Raw genomic sequence first — 21,495 nt, 5'->3', positions numbered from 1 at the left:
CACACACACACACACACACACACACACACACACACACACACACACACGCTCACACACACATACACACCCCTGCTCTGGACTATACCTTATTGCGACACTCCTTCAGTAAACCCTCCACAAACTTCCAGTTGGTCTGCGCGATCACCGAGGGCGAGAGGTTGGACAGCTTGGGCTGCCGGATTGTGCTGCCCATATTCCTGGCTTCTTGGATGTACTTCTGCAGGGGTACGCGACACAGGGGGAAGGTCAGCACAGCCTTCCTACCGTGCATCAGTTCAAACTGTCACCTGCAGAGGGCAGCATCCCCCATCCCCAGGACTCCAGCGAGGGAAAGAGGAGGAGGGGGAAGGGCCAGGGTTAAAAGCGTCCCTTTTGTGTCAAAAGTGAGTTCTCATCCCTCCCGGCCTCCCCCGACACAGAGGGGCGAGGGGCGAGGGGTGGGGGCGCTGAGCCTGTTTTCAAACCCTCTGCATCCGGTGATTTAGAGAATTGCAGAGGCCTGAAATCATCACAGGCAGAGTCTCCCGAGGGCTACATTTCAACTAGGATCCGGACACCAACCAGCATGCCCGCCCAGTTTGAGAAACAGCAGAGCTCAGGGCACCGCCAGGCCCCCGCCCCATCCATCCACATTGTCTTCGTCAGATCAGGCCAGGCGTAAGGGACTCGCTGGGTCAAGCTGCCCCTCTGGCCTACTGTCAAGTTCCAGTTTTCCAGCCTGGTATTCAAGGCTCTCCACCACCATCAGCCACACCAGCCTTATCTCCTACTCATTCCTTTCTACCTACTCATCCCACTCCACTCTGGCCAAGCTGCCCAACTCTGCCCCTCCAGGGCTGGGCATCTTTGCTCGAGACAGAAAGTCCTTGTCCCCTTTTCCCTCCTGGGCTTTTAAAACCCAATTTCAAGGCCATCACCACCATGAAGCCTTCCCTTGGGGCCCCTGCTGATGGGGCCCTTCCCCAACTCGGACCTCACCAAGGGCTCTGCCCTGCCCCTCTTCACACAGAACTGGAGCCCCAGGACCTGAGTTCAAAGCCCATCTCTGCTGCTTACTATATGCATGACCTTGGGCAAGTCACAGCCTCCTGGAGCCTTCTGGCCCTTCAATGAAGCCCTGCCCCGGCCAGGAACCATGATATGATAGTTAATAGTGATTTGGATTTGTGTCTTATCCCCCATCAGGCTTTTTGTTTCAGAAGGGCAGGGACTAAGTCCTCTCCAAATCTGATATCTCCTTTTCACCCAACCCCAAACACCTCTCAGGTGTAGCAGTATTTTGTGTACCAGGGGTTTAATCAATATTCCCCACCTCCCTTTTCTCTCTCTCTCTCTCTCTCTCTCTCTTTTATTGTGCCAGGAGGAGCTGGGTGCTGAGATGAATAATTCATTTAAAAAAACAAATCTTCAGGAGGAATCAGACACTTTAGATAAATCAGAGCAAATCCTTCCAGGATATAAAAACACCATGCCACCATTTCACAAAAGACAAGACCATCCACCAGCCGTAATAGCTCACACCTGTCTGAATCTTTCCATGCCCCTTGGAACGTTTCTGTGAATTCCACACAGCTATCCCAAAATCCCAGACACTTCATGAAGAGGTTCTGGGGAGAAGGGAAGGGGCAGAATTTGGGTTAGAAGCAGTAACCTTGGTCACATCAGGTAGATGGAAGTCAAGAAGTTTCAGCAGCTTCCCCTAAAGGTGATTATCAACTGCTTCCATCCTATTCAAGCCCTTCTGTGCAGATCCTGCCAACCCATCAGCAAAACAAATCTAGGTCCCTGCTCTGGACGACTGTTCAGCCTCTTTCCCTCCCCACTAACCACATCAAGGCCACCAGTTTCAGACAAGGAAAGAACCCTCAAGCTGACTCTAAAGGAAGTCCTAGTACCTGGGGCTTCAGAAAAGAAAAACATCCCATCAACAGGAAGGTTAGGGGGCCCAAGTGATCAAGCCTCAAGTCACATGGCAGAAAAATATGTCACCTAGAGGAGAGAGGCCCTGAGAGCCCAACTCAGGAGGGCAACTGACTTTTCAGTGTCTGTTGCTTTAACATGCTAATAACATGAAACAATTAAAAAAAAAGTTCTTTTTTTAGTCTGCACTGAAGGACTGAACCATTAACGGTGTTACCATCCTCCCAGGCACTTGGGCGGACATCTTGGAGCCATCTTTGACTCAGAATCATAAAAACGAACTGTAGAAAGAAACCTTCAGGGGGCATACACATCTCCCACATTTATGGATGAGGAAAGTGAAACCCCCAAACAGGAAGCAATTTGCTCAAGGCCACAGGAGAGGAGGAGGCAATGAACCAGTTATAAAAATCATAATAGTCATTGAACTCTAAAAAAGGAGGATGATCTAGCCCAGACCCCTTGTGTCACAATAATAACATTTTTATAGTGCTGACATTTATCATCTCATTTGACTCTCACAACAATCCTGTGATTTTACTGATGAAGAAACAGAGAGTTTAACCAAGTTGCCCCAGGTCACATAGCTAGTCTGAGGCAGACTCTGAGTTTCCTGACTCCACGTCTAGTACTCTCTCCACTATGCCACAGAAACTGAAACCCAGAGACGAAACTGTCCAATACCAGACACTTAGTTAACTGATGGTCAGAACTTTCAGAATTTTATCTTCAACTACCTTGACAAAATTAAGAAAATTATTTTTTGGGGAGCAGCTAGGTGGCACAGTGGATAGAACACCACCCTCGAAGTCAGGAGGACCTGAGCTCAAATCGAGTCTCAGATCAAACACTTGACACTTGCTAGCTGTGTGACCCTGGGCAAGTCACTTAACCCCAATTGCCTAAAAAGAAAAAAAAAAAAGAAAATTATTTTTCATTAAGAGACCTTTGTCCATCATCTAGTCCAGCTGTCTTCCCCTATAAAGGTGAGGAAACTGAGGCACAGAGAAATTAAAAGACGTAACTCTGCCCTACCCCACCCCCCACACCAGTCACACAGCAAGCAAATGTCAAGGTTGAGATTCGAACACCAGACCTCCCAGCTGGCTGGCTGGGTCTCTTTCTGCACAACACAAGAGCCGATTGGATCTTACTCAATCACCAAGAAATATGTGGTCCAAGGCTTTACAAAGGCTTCTTTTCATTTATTATAAAGTCGACAACAACTGGCATCGTGGTGGGGTGGAGAGAAGGCCATGTTTGGAGTGAAGAAGACCGGAGTTTAAGACCTGATCCTGCCACATATTGATGGAGAATCTCTCGGTGACCCAGGAAATTCTCTGATCAAGTAACATATTTGTAAAGCACTTAACAGAGTGCCTAGCACATAGTAGGGGCTTAATAAATGCTCGTTTCCATTCCCCAAAGACTAAATTACAAACAAGTTGTAGATTTACATTGGTGGAGGGAGTTTTCCAATGAGGAGTTCCCCACACCTATGAAATCAGAGGTGTAGACTTTCCACCCTAAAAAATACATACACACATCCACACACATATGTATATGTATATATGCACATATATATATGTATGTACAATGACTACATATAACTTTATTCCACCAGGCTGAGAAAATGCTTAGTATAAATCACATTTTTCTTTTAACTGGACTAATGAAAAACAATCTTGATAGAATGTAATGCTATGCTATAAATGTTTCCATTCCTTTCTTCCTCAAAACACAACTTGCCTAAAGCAAAATGTTCCTTCCTCATTCTTTCTTCTAAAACAGATCTTTCTATACTCCATACAAGTTTCTGATGAAGATCTATCTGTACTGAATCGAATTATCTATAGAGAACTGTTTCTGAATCAGGATCCTGCCATACTTCTTGGAAGTGACCATCAAAGAAGCCAAAAGACACTGCCCAGAAAAAAAAAAAAAAGATGAGGTGGGAGGGGAAAGGCCCTGGCATAGACAAGGACATATTCTAAGGAAGAACTGTTATCCAATAGAAGAAGAGATAATTAAGTATAAAACCCCAACTGCAAAACTTAGATGTTAACTGGGTCATGAAATTTAGGCAGGATGCCCAGATCCTTTCACCAAAAAAAAAAAAGAAAAAATGGTGAGGATTCAAACTGGTTCCATAGCGCTCCAAAGCAACTAAAAGGAAGCATGATGTAATGATTAAAAGGAATAGGACAGGATCTACAGTTGCATTGATGTAGTCCCTACATCTCCAGATGAAGAAGTTACCAATGAAAGTGGTATGCAGCCCCTCTCCCTCCCAATGAGGAAACCCCTCCACCAATTCAAGTTTTTACCTTTTCTGTAACTGACAGTCGTAGAGAGTTACCAAGAGCACTAAGGGGTTAAAAAAAGTTTCCCAAGGGTGGCACAGCCAGTAAGTGTCAGTGGTGGGATTTGAACCCAGGTTTTCCAGTCTCGAAGCTGGCTCTCCACCCACCACACCACCGTGCCTCTCAAGAGATGTTAGCATCTAGACAAAGTAGTGATTTTCACAAATGACTTTCATCATTGACCACATGAGTGGTAGCCACGGGATAACCAAAAAAATTGAAGTGCAAGAATATGATGGAAAGAATTGTATGAACTGATGCAGAAAGATGTTATTAGAACCAGGAGAACAATATACTCGATGACTACCGCTGAGTATCATGAAATGATATTCCTGAAATTCATGAAATATCATGAAACTGAGTATCATGCAATTATGATGACCCAGCTGGGCCCTGGAGAAGAGGTGAGAAACATACATTGATCCTCTCATTGGAGAGGTGGGGGAAGGTGGGAGTGGAATGTTATGGCCACAGTTAGACATCACTGATGTACTGGCTAGCTTTACATAACACTGTTCTTTTTCTTTCTGCAAATTAAAGCTCACTGGATAAGGCAATAAGGGCTGTGATGCTAAAACAGAAGGCATCAATAAAGCTTAAAAAATAAGACAGGTCATGACGGATTAAGCTCATTTCATGTTTTGACTGTTTCTGGAATGGTTTCTAGGAAATGTTGATAGAGTTTGTCTAGGGTTAAGCAAAGTATTTTAAAATATCTCTCATTGTTCTAAGAAGATACAGCCTAGACAATAGCTCAGTTAAGTGAATTCAAAACTGGTTGAATGGCCGGACAAATCTGAAGAGGAGTCATTCATTCACTGTTTGATATCAGTTTGGAAGGGGGTCTCTAGTAGAGGGCTACAGGGATCCATCCTTGGCCCTGTGTTGTTTAACGTTTTTATCAAGGTCTATGTTAGATAGTCACAGAATGCTTAACAAATTTGCAGATGCCATAAAGTTATAAGGGATTGCTAACAGTTTAGATGACAGATGAGACGAGAACTTGGGTCTTCACAACTCCCAAAGGACTTGTCTAGAACATCCAAGACTAACTCTGTATCTACCACATTGAGCTGCCTCTCAAGATAAATATCAACCAAAAAATACAAAGCAATCCTAGGCTGCCTTAAGAGACCCGTGGTATCCAGGAGCTGACCTCTCTATCCTTTGCCTTGCTCAGACCACATCACATAGTAAGGAGAACATTAACAAACTGAAGGGCATCCAGAGGAGGGTGATCAGATGATGAAGGGCCTCAGACCCATGCCATAAGGAGACTGGTTGAGAGGAACGAAGATGTAAGGCCTGGAGAAGACGCTTGGAGGAGGCAGGAAGGGAAGCATGAAGGCTTTCTTTAAGTTTGGAAAAATCTGCTAACAATCAGAGCTACCCAAAATGGAATGGGGCATCTCAGAAGACAGTGGGGTCTCCCACACTTTGGGTCTTCAAGCAAATGCTAGATGACTGCTTGTCAGGGTGTTCTAGTGGGTGGCTGGACCTTGTACAGTGTAGAAGCAAAATATCAAGGTCTCCAATCGATAGAGGGATTGAAATTAAGCAATAAATTACATAAAACTTAACTAGAAACTTAGTAGTCCTCCAATGTTTAAGCTGGTAAAACAGAATAATGTGTGTAAATTGTAGCTACATTATAAGGTATCAGAAAACACTACCACTTTGTGTGTGTGTGTGGTGTATGTGTGTGTATGATATAATAGAATTTAGTTTATTCTCATGAGACTATAACTATCTGAATCTTTGTGATTTGTGTTACTTTTCCTTCATTCTGGAAGTCTTTAAAGCCTATTAATAATAAGCTAAAACAAATAATAATAATAATGATTTTTATATCATTTATATGATGTTTATACTATAAAATTTTGCATTATTTGACTAATAATAAATAATAATACTGACTTATGAATAAGCACCACAAGATGTAATTTTTCTTTGTTTTCCTTTCCTGTTGGATAAACTGTTGTTCCCAAGCTGTAACTTGAATGTAAAACTCCATAGTACAAGGTCCTTTCTTGAGGATTTTCATAGAATATATTAAGACCCAGACTTTGAGTACATTTAGCTGATGGTGAGAAATGTCTATGTAAGACAACCATCCTCCAAACAGCCGTTTGACGTCTAATAGAAATACTGTTTCTAACAGATCTCATCACTAATTGCATAAGGAGTCACTACTCGGTTTATCTGCTTCAACCACAGGGATAAGTGGGACTTGATGGGCTCCCGGTTCCCTTCACCCTAGAGACCGGACTCAACAATAAAAAGACATTGGTCCCAACTCCACTGCTTATTGGCAACACCATCTGGGTTAACTCTTCTTGCTTCCCAACCTCTCTTACTCTCCTTACATGGAGAGGGTATCTGGGGGTATCTGCCCTTCCTAGCTCGTAAGGTTACCATAAACAAAGCTCTTGGCAGATCCTGGAGCTGTGGGCAGTCCCTTCCCCCGCCCATCCCATGAGTCTCTCACCTCCCGCTGGTCATTATCCAGGCGCAGGTGCTCTGTGTGCTGCTTCTGTCTGTCCTTCCGTCTCCACTGAGCAGGTGCATTTCTCTTGGTCCATCTGTCGGAAATGATGAGAGGGAGCAGTGAGAAGCCCGTGGACTGGGGCTGGGGTAGGGAGGACAGAGCAGAACCACACACATCTGCAAAGGGCATCACTGCTCTCGGAGAAGAGTGGCCAGGGACTAAGGACCACTGAGGGGGTGGCCTCCTAGGAAAGGCAGATGCCACCTCCACTGATAACTGCTCTGGACAGAGAGGCCCTGCAAAGACTTTCTCCCAGCCCTTTTGCATTTCCAACCACTGAGACAAATGGCACAACTCACTGCTATAAGCATCGTGAGAAGAACAGGGATGGTGAACACTCTTGAGTGACAGGTATCTTTGCCTTTTTGGAGTCGTGGGCACCTCTGGCAATCTGGCTAAAGCTCATGGATCCTTCTTGGAATAATGTTTTTACATGCGTGTGATAAAATATATAGGATTACAAGGGAAACCAATTATATTGAAATGAAGTTATCAAAAAATTCACTGACCCTGCTCCAAAATTAACTTTTTCTTCACCCTGTCAGGTGAATGAACAGGGTCTTCCTTATCTTTAGTCCGCCTAACTTAGAGACCTTGGGGGAATTCTAAGTCATGGTGCCATATGAGCAGTCCCCCAACCACCTAGCCCAAGCCTCCCCAGCATCCACAACCTTGATTCGCAGCATGCTCCGCATGGACAGGCTCCGGGATTACTCACTTGTTGCTGGCTGGCCCAGTTGACAGCACATCGGCCTGCAGTTTGGGGAAGAAGCCTGGCTCATACTTCCCCTGCCCGATCTTCATGTCCAGCAAGTGGGGGTGAATAGCAGTGTGGTCGATTTTTGCCAGTCTCAGCTCAATCGCTTTCTCTGCAGGGGACACAGACAAGAACAAAAACAAATGGGTGAGGCCCTTCTGACCATCTGGCCTATCTCAAAAGCTGCAGAATGGCCACTTTAGGCCTATGTGAGGCTGAACCTACCAACTCACCTCATCCTAGGCAAGGGACTCCCAGAAAGAAAAACCATACCAGAGTAGAACATTCCCTTACAACTATAACTAAGCTAGCTTTCCCTTAAATGTTAAATGCAGATGTGGCTCAAGCGCAGGTTTATATGTATATTGTGTGTGCGTGTGGTGGGGGGGTGTTTATGTGTGTGGAGGAATATATGTACGAGGCATATTTGGGGGGGGTATATATGCAGGTGTGCTGTATATGCACATGGTATATGTATGGTATATGTGCACAAGGCAGATGATTATGTGTGGGAGTGGGTATATATGTGGGGGGGAGGGTCCATCCCTATCATTTTATGGATTAGGAAATTGAGGCCCAGAGAGGTTAATGACTTGCCCAGGGTCACACAGCTATCAAGTGTCTGCAGGGGAGCAAAGGCAATTATACATGTGTGGCAGAGTGTGGCCCAGTTGCTCCCACTGGCCGAGCCTCTCCAAAGATCATGACTCTAGACCCTGAGTGTCTGAGGTAGGCCTCAAGTGCCATCCCACTGACAACATCTGGGCTGGGCCACTGTTCATCCCCGGCATCCCTGCTACTGTTCCAAACATGTTCATATCCTAAATGCCACGACCAGACCTGTCTCCATGGACTGCAGATACTTCCTTCAAATGAGGTTTGTCCACATTTCAGCCCCAGTTAAAGGAGCTGGGTTCAAAGCCTGGCTCTGTCACTTACTCTGTGACTTGGAACAAGTCACAGGCTCTCTGGGCCTCGGTTTCTGTTTCTGCCAGACCAGATGACCTCACGGGCCCTTCTGGATTTGCACCTATGACCCTAGATGCTCACAAGCATGGGGACATTAGCCAGTGTTCTTGCTCGCTGAACATGATCTACCACCAAGGATGCCTACACGACATATGAAAAACCCCCAAGAGCTGCCATTGAGCCAGCCTCAGCACGTCATCCAGAATCTGAATCCTGACACCCTTCCAAGGCCTTATGGTGTCGTGTGTTAAAAACAGTAAGTTCACCAAGGTTAAATGTCCTCAGGCTTTGTTGAGAACTGTCATCTCAATGAAAGGCCTGGAATAAGAGCTGAAGGCTGAGGAGAGAGAACTAGAGAAATGCATAAAGGGCACATGACAAGTAGCCCTGGTGCCTTCTCAGGCAGTGGACGCTAATTTCAACAAAGGCACCAGGAGACTGTCGCAGCTGAGCCGGCCTCCGGCAGCCAGGCACTGCCTCACTGGCCTGTTACAGGTCAGAGAGATGCAGAAGAGAGGGGCTGAGCCGCATGGAGCGCCATCTCTGGTGGGAACCTCTCACCTGCTTCGTCCACAGTGGTGCACTTCTGGTACATGGATGTTCGCAGGGTTGGCGTCCTCACGTTCAATAACCTTATTTTGTCCACTCGAGCATCAAACACCCTCAGAATAGGGTCTTTGTCATCATCGTCATGGCACATGATCTTATTGTCAACAAAGGATGCAAACATCTGGGTCTCCAGGAATCTTGAGAGGAAGGGCAGGTAGGGCTCGGGCTGGTCTGATAAAAAAGAGGCCTTCGGGACCCACAGAAAAGGGAGAGAGAGATAGAGACAGCACTTTAGCCATGAGCAGCAACAGCAAAACCTGCCAGGCCATGTCACCCAAGAGGACTTGCGATCTGGGATTTCACTGGGCTTCCCATCCGCCCATCAGACAACAGATTTGCTCCTTTTGGTGTCTATATCCAACAAAAACATCATATATGACACATCCCTGACCTTAAGACCAATTGAAAGTTCCAACCTACTTATAGATCTGTAACCAGAGAAACAGGGACTACGAGAGAGCTTTTAGGCATGGTGGTCCTGGCTGGCCAGACGATCCAGGAGGTAATCCAACCTCCCAACTGAACAGTCTACATTAACTCCTCAACAGAAAAGACGGGAGGAGGCCACACAACTACCGTGTCAGTTCAGACCCTCATGACCTCTCGCCTAGATTACTGTGACAGCCTCCTGGATGATCTCCTGGTCTCCTCTTCCCTGCTCCGGTCCACTCTACACACTGCTGCCAGGAGATTGGACTATGTGATACCCCCACTCGACCCTCCCCAGTGGCTTCCTAATTCTTCCAGAATCAAATATAAACTCCTCTGAAGCTCGTCCATCTCCCATCTCTATGCCTTCTCAATGGTCATCCCTCATGGATGGAATACACTCCCCACCTGCCTCTGCCTCACAAAGTCCCTGCTTCCTTTAAGAGGCAAGTGAGGCACCATCTCCTGCACGAAGCCTTTTGTCATTCCCCCAATTAATAGTGCCCTCCTTCCCAACTATCTTGTATTTAACTACTTTGTATATTTATATATGCATGTATGTGCATACACACACACACACACACGTGTATTTATTAACTGTTTATGCTATATCTATATGTATACCTATATCTATGTGTGTATATGTATATACATATATGTGTGTATATATATAGATATAGATATATGTATATATTTACAGAGAGAGAGAAAGAGAGAGTTTATGTGTACGTGTTATCTCCCTCATTAGGATATCATTAAGATACATGCTCATTGTGAGTAGAGATTGGATCATTCTCTGTCCTTCTACCCCCGGCACCTAGCAAAGTGCCTGGCACATCGGAGTAGGTGTTTAATAAACATCTGATTACTCCGCTTTGCATCAGCTGCCCTGCCTAGCTTCAATGCCACAGAACAAGATGCTCCCCTGCGAAGCACCCCTTAGCTTTCCTGACTTTTTGATGTTGTCTCCCCCTTTAGACTGCAAGCTTATTGAGGGCTGGGGCTGTCTTTGTTTTTATTAGTTCTAGCTTAGCAGCTCTTATCACAGTTCCTGGCATGTTGTAGGCCAAGCACTTAATAAATGTTTATTGAATTGGATTGAATTGGATTGATAGATGGGTTAGAATTGCCCATGCCAACTAATGTGTCAATGGACAAGACTTTAAGGTTTAACCAATATATCAGTAAGGCCATGAACACTGGCTTCCAGAGCACAGATGTCTTAAAACAACTACTTTTAAAATAAAAAAAAAAGTAAGAGACATTCTATGGGGCAGCTAGGTGGTGCAGTGGATAGAGCACAGGCCCTGAAGTCAGGAGGACCTGAGTTCAAATCCAGCCTCAGACCAAACACTTGACACTTACTAGCTGTGGGACCCTGGGCAAGTCACTTAACCCCAATTGCCTAAAAAAAAAAAAAAACAAAACTACTAAGACCAATGATACCTTAGAGCTCCCTCAAGTCAGGGCCAACCCCTCCTTTACCAGGCTCCACTGGACCACCATTCTCAAAGAGACCGCCATGACACCTACAGCTGCTTTTCACCCTCACCTTATCAAAGTTCTGCATCTGCTCCCTATTGGTGAACCAGGACTCCTTGTCCTGGCTGGGCTGGATGACAAACACTTCATAGTCAGCAAACATCTGGGTGAAGCGGTTGGCAAAGACTTCTCGGATCTGGATGTTCAGCTGGTAAACCCTGAGCTCCTCCTCTTCACACTGAACTTTGAGGTCTTTATTGCTACTGCTCTCTTCACGCATGTCCAGCTGTGCAAAAGATACAACAGCTAAAAAAAGAACTGCTTTTTTCCCTCTCCCTCCTGAAATGAGAGGAGACCCTCTCCGTGACTCCTGAGCAGAATCAGGGGGTCAGTAGCTGCACTGAGCACCCCCAACATAAGCCAGGAAACCAGGACTTGTGAGCAGAAGGAGAAAATAGAGCAGGGATGGATGTGGTGAATAAATGCGGAGCCTTTAGCAACAATGAGTCTGTTCAGTCTGGTTAATCTCACCCTAATGGCTCATTCGATCCAAATGGGAGGGGAAAAAAAAGGGGGACGTTCGCTGCTACTCCAAGTTGCTGGAAGACAGGCAGTAACAGTTAAATCAATCTACACTCAAGCTCTGTGTGATGAGAAGAAAAGGGCCCTGGATTTTAGAGCTGGGGGGCCTGGTTTCAAATCCCTGCTAATTACTTTCAGTATATTCTTGGGCAAGTGACTTAACTTCCCTGGGCCTCAGTTTCCTCACCTATAAAAATATGGGGGGGGGGGGGATACCAGACAGCATCTGGGGTGTCCTTCCCTACGTTGATTGTATAAATTGTTCCCCTGGTTCTGCTGCTTTCCCCTTCATCAGTACCTACAAGACTTCCAGGTTTCTCTGAAATGGTCCCTCCCATCATTTCTAACAGTACAATAGTGTTCTGTGACATCCATACACCCATCATTTGTTCAGTTTTTAAACTCTAGCCCTACGATCCTATAATCCCGAACTGATTAAGAGAATAATCAAGACAATGACTACAAAAATGTACAGGAAAAATAACCCTCAAAGACAAGGGAACTCCAATCAATGGGTTCAACAAAATGAGCCTGTCTTGACTCCACAGGGCTATTGATTGCAGGGACAGAGGGGGCGAACCACAGACTGAGACTTGCACAGTCAGACATAACTAACGTGCTGCTTTGGTTTGCTAACTGTACTTCCTTGTCATGAGAGGATTCTAACGGAGGAGGAGGGATGTATACTGGAAAATGATGTGATGAAAATCATTTTTTTAAAAACTTTTTTTAAAAGGAAGGGTCAGAGGCCAAATTCAAACCCCAGTAGCAATGACATCATCTGTCTCAAGCTAGAAGGGACCTTACAGTACACCCTGTCAAATGCCCTCATTTTAAAGGTAGAGAAACTGAGGCTCCAGAGGGAAAGAACTTGCCCATCCTGCCTCCTGCTAGTTGCCATTAAAAACAAAAACAAGACAATTTCCCAATGGCACTTTAATCACAAAATACTTTTTGTAAAGTAGAAAAATAAAAAAACTCACCAGGTATCAATAAATATTTCCACAGTACAAAAAAATTAAGGTCACTGGGTAAGAACTGATTTTTGTCTCAGTCAGGAGCCAAAATCCATCCCCTTCATCTAGACCCAAATGGAATGGGGCAGCTAGATGGCGTAGTAGATAAAGCACCAGCCTTGAAGTCAGGAGGACCTGAGTTCAAATCCGGCCTCAGACCAAATACTTCACACTTACTAGCTGTGTCTGTGTGACACTGGGCAAGTCACTTAACCCCAATTGCCAAAAAAAAAAAAAAAAAAAAAAAAGATCCAAATGGAAATCCAAGAGGTGTAGAGGACAGGGGAGCCCACTCAGGAGTCTGTGCCCAGTAAGAGATGCAGGAACTCACACATGACTTTCCAGGAGCAAACACCGCTGCCCAGAGCACCTGACAATCCCTAAGTATCCCTGTGGCTGCTTAAAATCATGAGCAGTGTTTCAGTCATTCTGGCTGCCGGTCACCTTTGAAAAAATGTTTACACGATCCTTTTTCTTTTTTTTTAATTTATCACTACCCCTTCCTAATGACTCTACCCCTCTCCTCCACCCCCAAAACCTCCCTTGTTTAAGCCGAGCCAAGCAAAAATCAAGGGACTGGTTATGACTGAAAATGTATGCCTCCCTCCATACCTATAGGCTACCATGTCCCCACCAGGAGGCGAGATTGCCAGCTGCCTTCAATTGGTTCTTGTCAAGCATCCAAAATGTGGAGAGCCATCGGGGAATGCCTGAACAAATGATGGGTGTATGGATGTCACAGAACACTATTGTACTGTTAGAAATGATGGGAGGGACCATTTCAGAGAAACCTGGAAGTCTTGTAGGTACTGATGAAGGGGAAAGCAGCAGAACCAGGGGAACAATTTATACAATCAACAATGTTTTAAAGACAAACAATTCTCAAAGACTTGAAAACTCTGATCAATGAAATGACCAACCATATGTCTGGAGGCTCAATGATGAAGCATGTTACCCACCTCCTGGCAGGAAGGGGATGGACTGAAGGTGCAAAATGAGATGTATATTTTTTGGACAAGGGCAATGCAAAATCTTCTTTTGCTTGACAACGCACATTTATTATAAAGGTTTGGTTTTTTCCAATGTGGGGAAGAAAAGAGACATAAGAAATTTTGGATGACTGAAAAGATTATAAAAGGAAAGAAAAGCAGGACGAGGCACACCCTTCCCCCCCACCCCAGCTATCTCCGGGGGCCACAAGATGGGCGTCAGGCTCACCTTTTCCAAGCTCACCCCAGTCCTTTGGACCAGGGCCTGCAGCCTGGCAATGGTCTCATTCTCCTTGAGGAGTTCATAGGTGTGCAGCGGGGAGCCGGCAATGTTTCCATTCCGTTTGTCTGAGGCAATGTCACAGGCCCTGAGGCTCTTCAGTTTGGAGGCACTCTCACTGCAGTGCAGGTTCCCTTCCGGGGGAATTCCAAAGGCCATGAGAATCTCAGAGATCTCCTGAACAAACTCGAGCTTGTTGGGAAACTGAGGCAGGTCCTCAGGCAGCTCGATGAAATGGTTGTCAATATCCACAAAGCAGAGATTGGCCTGTAAATAGGAAGGGGAGGTGATGGTGAAGAGAGGGAGGAGGAAGAGGAGAGAAAGAGATGGAAGAGAGGGAAGAGAGGGAAAAAGAGAGAGAGGGAGATGGAAAGAGAGAAAGAGAAAGAAAGAGAAATCACCATCAGCTGCAGCATTCACAGGGAAAAATGAGGGCTCAAAGAAATGAATAAAAATAACTATACGAATATATACATCTATGGTGCTGTAAGGTTTACAGGAAAAAATTTCCCTCGCTACAATTCTGTGAAATGCTTTGTGTAAATGATACGCTCCCCATTTCAGAGATGAAGAGATAAAGAGATGAGGCTCACCTCGTGAAATGATCGGCCCCTGATCATGCAGCTACATTACATGAAGTGGTTTGCAAATCTTAAAGTGCTTTATAAATGAACGCTATTATTGTTATTATTGCTATTATTATCATTACTCTTATTGCTGGCAGAGCCAAAATTTGCACCCAGGCCTCCTGCCTCCTTGCCTAGCTGGCCACTCCAAGAATGGGAGCTCCTTGGGGTCACAGGTGATTTCCTATTTATCTCTGCAGCCTCTGTGCCTGGCACCTCGCAAACACCCAATAAGGTCACACACATTTAGAGCCAGAAGGGACCTCAGAGGCCATTTCATCCACCCTCCCCATTTTACAGTCAAGCAAACTGAGGCACAGAGAAGTTAGGAGCCCTGCCCACCGTCACACGGCTAATGTCTGAAGCAGGACTGGGCCCAGATCTTCTTGGCTGTAAGGTCAGTGCCTTTATACCACTACTGATGAATTAAGGAGCAAGCGCTCACCCTTCAATAACAAGGCCAAGGAAACACAGTTTAAGAAAGGATTCTCAGATTCGGGGTTGCCGTGGGGACAGAAGAGATGGCGGGGAGAGATGGGTTAGGGAGGCCAGGAAGTGGCCAGCTGAGTAGCTTGGCTCTGGGGCAGGTACGACGCCAAGTGTTTAGTAACGAAAACCATCCTATCTGCAGCGCAAGGGCCACCAATCACTCTCAGTTCTCAGAGGGCCTGGCAGCCAGGGCTTATGGCCACAGATGAAGTTGGGTTAATTCCATCTGGCCTCTTTTTTTCCTAACTCAGCCAAGGTCGAGCACCACAGAAATGTGGGGGGCCATCTCAAACACTAGGGAACATGGTGGTCAGGTTGGCTGCAGGCCCAAAACAACCCAGTGTCTGAGCAACAAAACCTTGCCTTCTAGTGAATAACAAACTTGTGGTGAAATAAAACCAACTGTTGGTTTAAACTCTCCCTTATTCCTGCAGGGTCAATAAGAGCCAAGATGGCTGAGAAGACTCACATGTCCAAGGACACACTCACTATGCAGGGCATCCACTGGCCCAGACTCCACCTGCAAAACGACCCTCAGCTCATGTGTCTCCAAGAAACAGTCTCTGTACAAGCTGGCGATGGGAAGGAGCATTTAAAGTAAAAGATTCAGATTGCTTACTAAAGGAGATTGGACTTTTGACTTCTCATACAGAAACTCCCTGAGCAGGGCTAAGTCACATGTGAACTTTGCAGTTTGGGGAAGACCCAAAGAGAATTTCAGGAGCTAACAGAACTAGATAGATCTGTCCACCATTCGGCACCAGGGGTGAATGACAGACGGAGCGTGTGGGGTCCACCCTCCCCTCTAGGATTAGGTAGTTTCTAAATGGTTCAGTAGTCAGTTTCCTTATGTTCTTTGGGACTAAAACCATATTAAGATTTAAGCCTCAGTCTCCTAATATATAAAATAAGGGAGTTAGTTGCACTAGAGAGCACTTAACCTGGAGTCCACGGATAGATCTGGGGGGTGGGAATCTTTGAACTTGAAAAGGAAAAAAAGCTACATCTTTATTTTCACTAACCTCTAGACGAAATTTAGCATTTCCTTCAATTATGAACCTTTTTAAGTCATTCTGAGAAGGGATCCAGTGACTTCACCAAAGTGGGGTAGGGAAAAAGTGAAGAATTCTTGCACTAGAGTTTTTTAAGATCCCTCTCAGCTTTGGCATGCTACATTCTAGGTCCCCCTCAGCTCTGGCATTCTACATTCTAGGCTACCTCTCAGTTCTGGAATTCTATGTTCTAGTTCCTCTCAACACTGACATTCTAGGTTCTAGGCTCCCCCTTAGCAGCTCTGGCACTCTACATTCTAGGCCACCTCTCAGCTCTGGAATTCTATGTTTCAGTCCCTCTCAGCTCTGACATTCTATGTTCTAGGTCCCCCTCAGCTCCAGAATTCATAAGTCTAAATGGCCATTTCTAATGAGGGGGGAAGAAGGATCATCTTTAGCTCACATCGTGAATCAAGCAGGAAAGCTTTTAACTATTTACTGTTTAATCTTCCAGCCAGGAAATGCTTGGTTGGAGGGAAACGACCAAAAAGAAAGAAAATAACTGAACAGGCTGAAAGAGGCTAAAAGTTTATGGCTCCAAATTACAGTTGCAAAGTGGGGAGCAAACAGACCCGTTCTCAGAACCCCACAGGGGTTCTCCAACCACATCCTCCTTAAAAGCAAGAAAGTGAGGCGTCCCCTCAGCAAAACTAATCAGGTCTGCTCTCGTTGGCCACCGTTCTCCTGAGTCTTTAGGCAATTCTCCGGCCTTTTGGGACTCAGAGAGAAACAAAGCTGTCCCCGTATGACTCAGGTGAGCACTCACACCATTTTTTCCCCCAGTACCTCAAAGCCTACTCATTTCTTTGGCTTGGTTTGTGGGTGCTGATAGAGAACAATTAGTGTTTTTGAGGCTCTAAGTGTGCTCTTTATCCCAAACTGGTTGCCCCTCTAAGGGAACCCTTAGTGAACTTTGTGTCCTCTCTCTAATTTCCTTCCAGCCCCTTGTCATAGCCAGCTTTTCTTTCCTTCTGTTTTACCTTAGGCCTCCTCTCCTCTCCTTCAGGAGCCTCCTTTCTCATCCCGGTGCCACCCCGGCCCCCAGACTTCCTCCCCACAGGAACCTCACCATGAGGTGAAGGATGAATAATCAATAAAAGCCTCATCTGATGAAACATTGGTTTAAAGGCCACCGCACGACCCTGGGAGCAGGACATCCAAGTTTTATTCCTTAGGAGCTATCTGACCTTTACCAAGTCATGCACACAGAATTTCAGAGTAGTAGAAGGGTAAAATAAGCATTTATATAGCTCCTACTATATGTCTGGAACTGTGCGAAGAGTTTTTTACCAATATTATCTCATTTGGTCCTCATAACAACTTTGCAAGGTAGGTACTCTTATTATCCCCATTTTAGAGCTGAGGAAACTGAGGCCAACAGAGGTTAAGTAACTTGCTCAAGGGTCACACAGCTAGTAAGTGGCTGAGGCTAGATTTGAACTCGGGTCTTCCTGACTCTAGGCCTGGTGTTCTAGCCACTGTACCACTAGCTGGATTAAGGGTCATTGAGTACAACCCCCTCATTTTCTAGATGGAGAAACTGAGGTTTGTGAGGGAAGTGCTTAAAGGTTTCCAAAGCGTTTTGTTGACAATGACCTTGTGAGCTCCAGAGTACAAGTGTTACCCTCATTTTAAGGATGGGAAAACTGAAGCACAGAGCAAGGAAGTCACTTGCCCAAAGTGCCCATAGCTAGTATACATAGGAATCAGGCCTTTGACTCCCCAGATGAACATTTCTTCCAGCACACCATGCTGCCTTCCAGAAGAAGCCCTAGGTGAATTCCAAGTGGCATTTTCATTACCCTCTCCAATGTCCACTGCCTAGGTCATCATCCTTGTCTTTTTAAGCCTAGGGTTGAACAACACTGTCTCTAATATTTGCCAGATTTCAGAACACTTGCTTACAATCCCAACAGAAGGTTCCTGGCACTAAAGGCAGGAAAACTCACCTAAAAAGTTTAAATCCTCCCATGTACACCCAGATTAGTCACCATACACATCAACTCCCAAGCCATGGAAACTGCAGGTCTTAAAATAAGGAGCAAGCGTGACAAAACTATTTACGGTCATGAGCCCCTCAAGACCCAGCTAGCCTCAAGACTCTGGGACAGGGATGATCAGTTCCATAAACATTTCTTCTCAGCACACAGCTTTGCCAATAGCAGGTGTCCCTTGAGCCTGTCCTTGCCACGGGACCTTTAAAGGTATCCAACACCTTCGAGGACATAATTCCTTGAAAAATGCTGAATTACAAACAATGCCACATCAGCACACAAAGAAGCTACAAGTGTGGACTTAAATGTCTGAGTTGAGAGTTTCACCTTTGGCTTACTCAGATATACATAGGAATGATCGAAGCCTGCCAACAATGACCGCCCGCCCGGAAGGACACAAAGCCACCAGCTTTCTACTTTGGGACTGGGGGTGGGGGTGGGGAGTGGGAAATCACACAAGGCTCAAAGAGCCCATTTCTCCAAAAGGAAACACACAAGGCAGCTAAAAATAGAGTGTATTCACTCAATAATGGCGGGTTGGCTTCTCCCCTGCTGCTCCGAACCAAATATAGAAGGACAACTTGAAAGAATTTCATAAACTACAAACACTGAATACACACATTGCTGATGCCCTTGGACACAAGCAGATGGAATGGGGAGACAGCTCCAGAGACTTGATCTATCTGGGCAGGACCACAGGCCAGCAACTCAAGAGAGCCTGCCGTGGGGATGGAAGGGAGGGCAGTCTGGAGGAGGGGGCCAATTCTTGAAGTGCAATGGGAAGGGCAGGACAAGAGGCAAGAATAAATGGCGAACTAAGTGACAGGAGAGGACAGAGATCGCTATTCAGTGATGACTGAGAAGGGGGAAGGGAGGACAGAGATGGGAGATAGATATGGGGAATCAAAGCATCACTATTCTGTACATTACTGAGAGGAAAGGGAGAAAGAGGAGATGAACTAAGGCGGAATACAGAGGAGAAAGGACAGAGACAGGGGTTCAAAGTGCAGGCGAGGACCACTATTCAATAGGTAACTGATGGGGGAAGGGACGAGGCAAAAAACAGAGTGGAAGGAAGGAGGGAGGACAGAGATGAGGAAGAAAGGGGGAGAGAGAGGATTCAGCAGTTCACGAATGGGGAAAGGGGAAAGAGAAGATGGAAAAGTGAGGGAGAAGAGCAGAGGAAGGGGGGAAGAGAAGAAAAAGCAGAGAGAATGCTAGAGAGGCAATAGTGAGGACCACTGTTGGGCAGGTTCCGGAGGGGAAGCAGGAGCAGTATTCAGCAGGTTACTGAGCTCTCCAAACAAACACAAAGGGAAACCCAACTTTGTAAATGTGACAGCCCCCGCTCTCCACTCCTCTCCAAAAACAGTCGGGTCTGGAACAATTTGTGTGGCTTTACCACTCACTCCGGCAAATGCTTAGTGTAAGAGACCAGACGCATCCTTTGGCTGAGAAAGAAAATAGCGTGCCCCCATGCCCAATACCCCCACCACCTCAAGGCTCATCAGCGGTGGCCCAGAAGGAGAAACAGGCCCCCTCCTCGGTCTGGATCGGCTTCCCCTCTAACGGCAGAGCCCACCTCATTCCCCTTGACTCTAAGAGGCTGGAAGAGAGGAGAGAAGAGAAGAGCAGGCTCAGTTTTTTCAGTGGAAGTGACCACGTGGACTTCCGATCTCGCAGAGTCTGGCTCTCCTCCTGCAGGAGGCCCCATTGCCTGCTCCAGGCCCTGCACACGGACCTGCTGCCAAACCACGGCTCATCAGGGGCCGGACAGAGGCTTGGCAAGCAAGGCATGCCTCAAACAGGCGTTCAAGTGACCGTTTTAAAAAAGGGGGGAGAAGGATCCCAGAGGGTAAGAAGTGACCCCTCTCTGCCCTCCCCCAACAGTGCTGAAGTTTCCTGCTTCCTCGACTCAAGCACCCCTCGGAGGGAACCCTGAGACAATGGGCAGCTCACAAAAGCAGGCCAGGCTTCTGGACCCACTGGACTCATGAGTTTCTATCAAAAGGAACAAAGGCCTTTTGAGAAGCTCCTAGTGGCCCAGAGGGTGGCAGCCACTGATGAATTCTGATTTGGGCTGAGTATACCACTGGACCTTCCCTTCCCCCATCTTTCTCCAAGGCTACGCCCTCGGCACAGGCCTCCTGCAGGGCCCACCCTTTGGCCCCAACTCCACTATCCCAAAAGCCCTCGCTGCTCAACCATACTCCACAAACTTCGCCACCTTGGACAAATCACTTAGCCTCTTCAGAACTCAGTTTCCTTGTTTATAAAATAAGGGGATTAACTTGATGGCAGATTCAGAGGTCTTTAGAACTGGAAGGGACATCCGAAGTCTTCGAGCACAACCTCTGCATTTTTTGGACAAAGCAACGGAAGCCCCAAGAAGGTAAGTGACTTCCTCAAGGCCACACAAGTAATAAGAGGAGGAATCAGGAGTCAAACCTATGTCTCTCGACTCCATCATTCCACACTGCCTTTAGAGGATCTCAATTCTGGTCCAGACATTCTAGGATTCTATGTGTGTAGGGAAGGGAAAACAATATGGGGGGATGAGGCAAAAGCCTTCCCTCAGGACAGATAATCCCTCTGCCCCAGTCAAGGGTTGAGGCTGGCAAGGACAAAGATGGTACCTGGGAGGGCTGGGACACAAGAGTGTAGGTCACAACATGAGGTAATCAAGAAAGCTGCCAGGCACACAATGCATGTCCCCACCATAGCACACCTTGGTCACCTATGGCTGTTCAGCCAGTGATGCAAAGACTGTGCCTGCCCTCATCACGGCAAGGCAGGCACAAGTGGACTGCCTTTGCATCTGGGGAGGGGAAGCTGAGACCCTGAGAGCCAACAAGCCCTGGGTCAGGTCCCACAGCAGGCTGAAAACAGATTCCAAAGCCCGGATTTCTGCCCAGTGACCTCAGTGACCTCCTGACCCTAGCAGGCACAAAGCCCACTCTCTGACCTTTCCAATGCATGGAAAGGACACTGGGTTTGGAGTCAGAAGACCTGGGTTCAAGTGTGGCTGTGTCCCTTCCTACCGTCGCGTGCCCTCGTGGTCACTTCACCTCTGTGATGGCGGCTTCTCCTTAGCCCTAAAAAGAGGGGACTGGGCTGTCCCTTCCAGCTGTCATGCCAGGCTTACCAAGGCCTTTTTCGTTCAGGTTCGGGTTTATAAGACTCTGATCAGGGGAACTGGCAGGACTCATTTTATATTACTAGTGTCTTTTCAAAGAGCTAGGCTTTCTCTAGCCCTTGCCAGGTTCATTTCCTGCCTCAAAGCAAAGAAAGAGCATGTGAATGCTCTTCAGTGCCATCAGGATCTCTCTCTCTCCTCCCCCTCCCCCTCTCCCTCTTCCTTCACCCCTTTCTCTCCATCTCCCATTCTCT

General features: G+C 46.4%; 1 protein-coding gene across 2 annotated transcripts in view; it reads right to left on the bottom strand.

Annotated features, from left to right (window-relative positions):
* The window catches only part of DENND5A (DENN domain containing 5A), a 97,103-nt gene that overhangs the window by 20,249 nt on the left and 55,359 nt on the right, over window positions 1-21,495 (bottom strand). For both annotated transcript variants that reach the window (XM_027852696.1, XM_027852697.1), the window contains exons 6-11: window positions 13,894-14,211; window positions 11,148-11,363; window positions 9,119-9,353; window positions 7,550-7,700; window positions 6,772-6,865; window positions 86-217 (exon numbers count right to left, since the gene is read on the bottom strand). In XM_027852696.1, the coding sequence (XP_027708497.1) occupies window positions 86-217; window positions 6,772-6,865; window positions 7,550-7,700; window positions 9,119-9,353; window positions 11,148-11,363; window positions 13,894-14,211 (1,146 nt within the window). The remainder of the gene's footprint in view (window positions 1-85; window positions 218-6,771; window positions 6,866-7,549; window positions 7,701-9,118; window positions 9,354-11,147; window positions 11,364-13,893; window positions 14,212-21,495) is intronic.

The sequence above is a fragment of the Vombatus ursinus genome, unplaced genomic scaffold (assembly GCF_900497805.2).
Source record: "Vombatus ursinus unplaced genomic scaffold, bare-nosed wombat genome assembly UNPS02009770.1, whole genome shotgun sequence".
Taxonomy (NCBI): Eukaryota; Metazoa; Chordata; class Mammalia; order Diprotodontia; family Vombatidae; genus Vombatus; species Vombatus ursinus.
The sequence above is the reverse complement of the archived record's forward strand: the minus strand, read 5'-3'. Positions and strand labels throughout refer to the sequence as shown.